Source organism: Ovis aries, chromosome 10, assembly GCF_016772045.2.
Source record: "Ovis aries strain OAR_USU_Benz2616 breed Rambouillet chromosome 10, ARS-UI_Ramb_v3.0, whole genome shotgun sequence".
In the NCBI taxonomy this organism is placed as follows: domain Eukaryota; kingdom Metazoa; phylum Chordata; class Mammalia; order Artiodactyla; family Bovidae; genus Ovis; species Ovis aries.
Genome location: NC_056063.1, coordinates 36527187 through 36535995, shown reverse-complemented (window position 1 = coordinate 36535995; position 8809 = coordinate 36527187). Strand labels below are relative to the sequence as shown.

At 34.2% G+C, this 8809-nt stretch overlaps 1 protein-coding gene across 13 annotated transcripts in view; it reads right to left on the bottom strand.

The window, feature by feature from the left end:
• The window catches only part of PSPC1 (paraspeckle component 1), a 92701-nt gene that overhangs the window by 65178 nt on the left and 18714 nt on the right, over positions 1-8809 (bottom strand). For all 13 annotated transcript variants that reach the window (XR_009595264.1, XR_009595265.1, XR_009595266.1 and 10 more), the window contains exons 5-6: positions 5721-5805; positions 2113-2218 (exon numbers count right to left, since the gene is read on the bottom strand). Coding sequence is in view for 2 of the 13 variants with exons in the window: in XM_004012171.6 (XP_004012220.3) it covers positions 2113-2218; positions 5721-5805 (191 nt within the window). In the remaining 11 variants the exon portion in view is untranslated. The remainder of the gene's footprint in view (positions 1-2112; positions 2219-5720; positions 5806-8809) is intronic.

Sequence of the window (8809 nt, the reverse complement as noted above, 5' to 3'; positions counted from 1 at the left end):
TATTCTCAAAGTTCCCTGGCTATTACATCTTACCCACCATTAAAATAAATTTGAAACATTCCAATGTTTTAAGTATTTGCAGGATTTCAATTTTAAACTGTAGCAAGATTTCTAAATAGTTTTTGCATTAGAAGTCAAAACTGTCTGTCCTTCATTAATTATGCCTACCACTTGGACATATTAAAAAATATTGATGTACATTTTTAAAAACTGTGAAATTTCAAAGAATCAGAGTTTGTAATCAAGCTTTCGATGTAGCCAACTTAAGTTTAACAGAACATAGTAATCATTTATTTCTGGTCCCTAAATGACTTAAATCATTAGACACAGCTACATATTTGCTCCAAGGACATAAAGTTTACGCCAGAAAAATATTAAGAAAGCTAATCCCACCAGCTTAACTATAGACAAGCACTTTAGAAAGTGATATACTGAGGTACACAGAAGAACTAGGAAGAATTTCCTAGTTATCAATGGAATGAAATAAAATTTCTCTAAGAAATGTATCACATGTACTTTTCTATATTCTAAGATTAAAACACTTTACTACTTTTCAAAATATACGCATTTGGGAAAATTTTTAAATTCCACATTGTTTTACCACTGTAAAATATTCTCACATTGATAAATCCAACAAATTTATATTAAAATTTAACAGTGAAAAAGAAGACCACAATTTTAAAATGTCACTATGTAAGTATTATGTATCCAAGAGGAAAAGAGAATTGCAATAAAGCTAGAAATTACTAAAAAAAAAAAAGAAAAGAAAAAGAAAAAAACAAAGAAAACCAATGCTCAAAAAATTTACTCAACTAATTTGGTAATGGGATTTAAAAATCTATTAACTTTTAGTGTGATTATAAAAAACAAAAAATTTTCTAACTGAATTTAAATGAAAATGTAATTTTCGTTCAAAGGATATTTACTTGATGGAAGGCAAAATAAAAAGTTCTTGATTACTATTCTACTTAGGATTTACTTTGCTGTATTCATTTTAATTTAAAAAGCTTTAAAATTTTTCAGGGACAGAGACAGTCAGGAAAAAAAAAAGGCACCGGTGATTTCAATTAATACGTTTAGCCTCAGAAACTTAAGAATCATGGCTTTAAAACAGAGAAAAAAATATTGGTAAGTATTTTTTAGAGTCAGTTGTTAAGCTGTCATTCATCTAAGGTGAACAACGAGACTCTGTTATCATTTAGAACCTGTGGGTTATAACACATTTGAAGTATTCTTTTTTACCCTACCATTTTGACCCCCTAAAACAAAAACCTAAGTCAGATAAAGTCTCTAAAACTAACTTCCAGTTTGTAAGAAACTCGGGCATAAAGAAACTTGTTGAACATCACTGCCAGGATATAACCAACAAAACCCAGGATGTGAAATATTCTTTATGAGGGGCTGTTTCTTTAAAAATAAAAACAGTAAGGAAACAATCAAAAACAAAAAAAGAAAACCTACAGACTAAAAAATAATGGATTCATCAACCTATTTGAAGAAACCAAATTATTTTTTTAAAAGATTGAAGACTTGGACAAACTGGGGCTTTTACTACTTAATATTAAGTAACTGACAACTTGTAAGGTATGATAAAGAATTTTTTTTAAGAATCCTTATCTTTTATAGGTCCACAGTCATATAAAATTACATGAAGTCAAGGTTTTCATACAAAAAATTTCAGGATTACTTAAAGATGAAAAAGATCAGCCAAGTACTAATAACTGTTATGGCTGACTAGTAAGCATATACTACTCTACTTTTCTATATGTCTAAAATCTTCCAAACTAAAGAACTGACATCAATTAATGGTGAATATCAGTCAAGTGGCGATGACAGGATTTATCAAGATTCCTAGTTTAGCAGCAATTAAAAAAAGATAAAGTGAAATGAAGCAAAATTTAATATTCATTTCATAAAGCATGATTATCTTCAGAAACTAATTTTGGTTTACTACCTGTAAGAGGTTAAGAGACTTGTTAGTTTATCATAAACATGATGATTCAGAAAGATTAGAAAATACAGTACTATATAAGGCAATATCTAAAGAATTCTAAGTATACATCATCCACCTGACAATATAAAATCACTTTAGTTAACTAGTACTTTACTTACATTTTCCATATAGTTTGGCTTAAAGCCCTCCTGCTGTCGCCTCAGCTCCTCCTGTTCTCTGTGTCGGATCATTTCCTCTTCACGACGACGGTGCTCTTCCTCATGCCTGAGAGATTTGTAAATAAAACCTCAGAGTGTAACATATAAGCCATAACCAGATATCTTATTTCAGGTAAAATAAAATCATTTATGTGTATCATGTATTTATACATTATGCCAGTCTCTGATAATGAGTGACTTAATCAAATTTATCTTCCTTCTATTTTGTTATAACCTCTAATAAATCAAACAAACCAATGAAATGGTAATTATCTAGGGTAAATTTAAAAAAAAGTCAAATAACAGCATCCTAGTTATATGCTTACAGTCAAAAAAAATCCAGCCTCCAAAAGCTCAAAGTGAAAGTGAAAGTGGAGTCGCTCAGTCGTGTCCGACTCTGCAACCCATGGACTGTAGCCCACCAAGCTCCTCCCTCCATGGGATTCTCCAGGCAAGAATACTGGAGTGGGTTGCCATTTCCTTCTCCAAAAGCTCAAACCAGTACTCTATTACGGAACAAAGAAAAAGCCTGGAATTCACCAATGGCAAAGCAGTTAGTACCAACCATTGCAAATTACCACACTGCAGAGACAAAAATCCTACTATGTACAGAAGGAAGCCTTCACAAGCCCCCTCTCCCTCACTGCATCAACCCACTGAGGAAATCTCCTGGGAGCAGGTATCTATGTACCACCTATTTTTGTAAATTTTGGAACAATCATTCACTCACTGTGGCTACCTCTGGGTTAGAGCACTGTTAAATAGTTGAGACAGAGACCGTATGACCTGGAAAGCCTAAAATATTTAAGAAGGAGCCCTTTCCCAGAAAAAGTTTGCCAACCTTTGCCCCAAAGGTATATTCAAGCACGGAACAACAAAAATACAATATGTATGTGAAGGATTACTATTAAATAATAATTAGCTGTAATATGATCAAGAGGGAAACCCACAAAATATTAATATTATTGAAAATATTATCTCAAAATATTGAAATATATTGAAAATATAATAATATTTAAGATATCATGCTACTGCACACTTAAAAGACTACAGTATAATATAAAGGTGACTCTTTATTGAGGTATTCTCTTGATTGTGGTAGCCTGGAACCAAACCCATACTAACTCTTTGGTATGCCTGTATTACTGCAGTATTCATTCCTTGGTAATTTTCTCTCAGGTTCCTTTCCCATTTGTTATTTGGATTCGACTTCTAACAACTAAGGAAGAGCTGTCCATTCTCCTCCATTTATTTACTTATTTGTTAAATTACTTTTATCAGCACAGACTCATGGGTATTTGACCTCAGTAAATATCATTTGACAAATGTAAAACCTATCATTTCTTATTCTGTTGTTGAAATTGTTCCAACTTTGGCCTTTAGGAGTGTCTTCAGTTTAGCTCCTGTGTTCTTTCAACAGGCCTGAGCTTAGTTCAAGGACTTCCCTTCACTCTGGCACAACATCAGTCAACTTAGACTTTTTAATACTGGAATCAGCCACTTTTCCAAAAAGCCCTGGTTCCTTTTATTGGAGAATGGTATTCAGAAACAAAAATTTGGGCATTATTCCCAAGGCATCACTGCTTCTGGGTAGACAGAGCTAGGAAATATATATACATATGAACCCACATATATACATACATCTGTATTTTTCTATCTGTCTAGACAAAACGGTACTCAGTTCACACTGATACTGATCCCCACTGAACATGACAGAATTCATTTTCATTTTAGCCTTTCTGCCTTCTTTCTTTCTCCAACAATGAGAAAGCTCAGGTCATATTTACCTAATTTATTCATTTAAGAAAGTATATACATTATTTTCAATAAAGTCTTGATCAAAAAGGGAAAAAAATAGTTTCAGAATTGCAAACCTATATCTTCTATATATTTTTTCATTATGGTTTGTCACAGGATACCGAATATAGTTCCCTGCGCTATTCAGTAGGACCCTATTGTTTGTTTATTCTATACATGATAGTTTGCATCCCACACTGCTTTCTTTTAATTACTTATTATTTCAGCATAAGTATAGGGCACTAATTTTAAAAGCCTAGCTGTAAAGGATAAATGTAAAAGGAGAAAGCTAGATTCAGAAAGGTTTATTTTAGAAGAGAGGAGGCTTCCTTTTATTTGGACAAGTAGAGACTTAAACACAATTACATAAAACAGTAAAAAGCAGTAAGAAAGAAACTGAGGACGTCCCTAGTGGTAAACAATCCACTTGCCAATGCAGGGGACACGGGTTCAATCCCTGGTTTGGAATGATTCCACATGCCACAGAGCAACTGAGCCCACGTGCCACAACTACTGAGCCCGCACGCTAAAGCCTGTGCCCCACAACAAGAAAAGGCACAACGAGAAAAACGTGCACCGCAACTAGAAACTAGCCTCTTCTCTCTGCAACTTGAGAAAGCCCAAAGGCAGCAACAAAGACCCCAGTGTAGCAATCAATCAATAAATAAATAAAAATTGTTTGAAAAAAAAAGAAAGACATTGAAAACGGCCCCTTGGGAAAGGAGTTAATTGGGGAGTTTCTTTTACAACAGTGGTTTCCTAACTTCAGAATGCCTGAGTCACCTGGAGGGTTTATCACAACACAGGTGAGTCAGCTTATGACTCAACAGTACTGAGGCTAAGATGCTGATGCTGCCTGCCAAGCACTATAAATTGAGAGTAAGTAGGCTAGAGTAAAATCAGAGTAGTCCTAATACAGAAACACACATACATTGATATCATCAGGTACAAAGTTGGAAAAATATACTATATGAACTACTATCTACCTCCAGACCCTGAGGACACTTCAAACTCATTAACAGGTTTTCACTTTCTTTTATTTCCCATGATAACCTTACTTCCCATCACAGCACTCAGTACTTTAACAGCACTTTCAAAACAAAATTTTAAGTTTGCTTTAATCTATCATAGCAGTGCTTACAATTCCTAATTAAGACTGTTGAAACATGTAAGAGTAATATTTATCTTATATTTTACAATTAAATCTTGCAGATGCAAGAAAAATTGTTACTTTTTCTTTCTACATCTGGATCAACTACTCCCTTAAACTTCCTTCCTTAACCTAAAAGATTTTAAGTTGCCTGTCACAGTTGTCTATCATGTACTGAGATCTCTGATGCTCATACCATTTTTACCGTGAATTCCACCGCCAGATATCTTTTTTAAATAAATTATCAGAAGAACAAAAATGCATAATGGCATTCAGACCAGTCTTAAACACATGGAAAAATCAAAACTAAGAATGCAAAATATACACATCTATAGAAAAATAGTTCAGTAAATCAGTCCATTTTTACAGTAAATTAGATGAAATAATGCCTAGCCCTCTAAGTTCACAGTGTCTGTGAAGTGTCCACAACTGGCTAGAATCATATTAATAGAATAATGAATTATGGGAGATTGTTACTAATCCCATAACTATAGTAAAAAATGGACAATTCTGTTATTAATATTAAATACAACTTGTCAATAACAGACACTGGAGTTTTATTAATAACATATGCAATAAAAGCTACATATATTCACATATACATTATAATGATGTTCTTTACCTCAGCTGTATTTGCTTTCGTTTTTGTAGCTCTTGGTTTCTGAGTTCTTCCAAACGTCTGAGTTCCTCTTGACGCCTCATTAAATCTACAAAATATTGACTACAGATTAATATTTTTAGCTTCTTCTTCTGTATTTTTACATCTATAAGCATACAGGTTCTCCACGACTGGCAATATATGTAGTAACTTATTTATACTCATGCACCTAGCTTCTCTTTTTAAAGTCTTATTGCATCATTCTACAATGAAAGATTATAAGCTGTGTAATGAACCAGGTATCATTTCTGGGCCTATTTCTTCAGGTATATGAAGAAAATAAAATCTACCCTTATGCTAAAAAATTAAAATAGGTAGTAACTGCTTTAACACAGGGTCTGGAAAATACTAAAAATAGAATGAACAATAGCTACATTTTCATTTATACAGTTTTGAGCAAATTACAATTTTTTTCAGCAGCAAGCTTGAAGCCCAAAATGATGCCTTGGGAAACATCAGCAGAGGGCACATTTAGCATCAGACCAGAAACAGTAGGGAAAATGGGATAGGACACAGCATAAAACCCCAAAACATCCCTCTCAACACTATCAGCAGGTCTCCTCCTGCATCAAATCAGCATCACATGAAGAAAAGAGGGGACAGTTCCTGAAAGGGGAAAAAGGGCTGAACACTGATGTGAACAAGCCCACTTTAAACAGGACGAGCATTCCCACTGTCACCAACCCATGTCACATATCAAGAACAAGGCTTTCAGAGTGAAGCAACGCAATGAAAGATGCCCATTTGAGAAGCAGTGGATAAACTTCCCAAGTGTTAAAATATCTTTGTACTATCCTACCAAATTATACATGCATGCATGCACTAATAAATATATTTTAAAATATATATAAGTACTCCAGATAACACAATTATTGGCTTTCTTTTTTCTATAACCATGTTATCTCAAATTTCTAAAATGAACATAAATTATCTCAAACATTTCTTAATAAAATACTATATTCAGAATTCTTATAATACTAACGGCTCAAGTTAAAATCCCACAGGCAAATAACTCTAACATCTTAACTATAACAACATAGGCATCATAATTATAAAAAGGTAATATTATCCTCCCTGAAGGTTAAAAAAGATTGAATTATGAATTAATTATGTACACAAAAAAAGATCCAGACAGATTATAAGGCTCTAGTCATCCAGGCATGATATGTCAGTATTCCAAAGCTCCTCCCAAAATGCCACATCCCAGACCTGGATGTTCAGTCTCAACTGAGAAACTAAAAAAACAAAAATTTTAAAAAAAAATTGGGGGACTCTGCTCAAGGAAAGTCTGCTTTGGTATATGCACCAGGAACCAGGTGATTCAGATAACATGCTAGTTGAAAAAAACATTTAGCTATCTAAAAAACATGACAACAATGATCTTCAAACATTTTTACCATTAACTGTCAACCTTACTAGCTCATTAGAACTGCTCAAGTGCCTTTTAACCACAGATTAATTAAACCAAAATCTCCTGGGATGTGAATCAGCTATGAGTTTTTTCTTTTTTGAAGCTCCCTAGATGACTTCATTGTCCAACCAACACTGAGAGCCCATAAATGTCATATAATTTCTATAGCTGGTTAGACTGCTAAAGACTAAAAATATACAGTCTATTTATATTCCTAAGGGGAAATGCTTCAATAAGACAAAACATGGAAAATATCTTACTACCATTAACTAAGAAAGTCAATACAGTGTATCCTGTAACAATTTTATTACTGGTTTTCTAGGTTTGCTGCTCTTAAAACAGCAACATATATAGCAATAAATGTAAAAATATGTACTGTATTTTCTTCTATGAAAAGGAGTTAAGAAAAGAGCATGAATATTTCCTGAAAACTGGATCTCCTTTTAAGCTGGGCCTGTTAAGAAAGCTGCTTTGCCCTCTCAGATCATGCTTCCTCATCACAACAGGGTACAAAAATTAGCTCAAAGGATCTGACAATCAAATTATCTGATAAGCAGACTATCTAATACGAAGCAGGAGCACCATCAACTTAAAACAACATTTTGTATCTTCCAATTAATTCCTTTTAAGTTGCTAATACCCAAAGTTTCTGAAATTTCACAAGAAGTTAAATATATTTGTATACTGCCATGATAATGTACTTCTGGAGGAAAGTATTACCCAAAAAATATGTAATCTGAGGTGTTTTTTATCCTTTAATCCAGTAAATAACACAGGAATTTTTCTTAAAAAAAAAAAATAATAATAATAATCCAGGAGGCTTCCCTGGTTGTCCAGTGGTAAAGAATCCGCCTGCCAATGCAGTGGACACAGCTGTTCAAACCCCACTCCAAGAAGATACCTCATGCCATGGAGCAACTAAGCGCTTGCACCACAACTTCTCAGCCTAGAACCCACTAGCCACAACTAATGAGCGCCTGTGAGCCACAACTACTAAAGCCTGTGTGCCCTGGAGCCCATGATGCGCAACTAGAGAAGCCAACACAATGAGAAGCCCACACACCACAACAAAGAGCAGCCCCTGCTCACCGACACTAGAGAAAGCCTACATGCAGCAAGACCCAACACAACCAAAAGGAAGTATTTTTGTAAAAGATTATAAATATAAATAAAATAATGAATATTAAAAATAACAGGCAAGAAGAGTTACTGACTGGAGGAGGGAGAGAAGATGGGAGATGGTAGAGCTGAGGAGTCATCAGCAATAGGAAACAGGGCAAGCTGCAATTTCACTCACACTTGATGCTGATGGAACACACATCTTTGGAAGCTTGCAACTTGAAGATTCCTATTGAGAGGACTTACCGTGTATCTTTAAACATACTAGTATATTGTATGAATGAGTTAAATTTTATTAGAAAAAGAGTGACTTTACAGAAACATTAGGTTTAGGGTACCAAAGAAACCAAAAATATCTGACTAGTTTCTGCTGTTTGCTGAGCTGGATTTTAACTTACTTGGCACAAGCAGTTATTCAGTGACTTGACTGAAACTGCTTCAAAAACATGTACTAATTGTGTTACTCACTCAGTCATGTCCAACTCTTTGTGACCCCATGGAATGGGGTCCATGGAATTCTCCA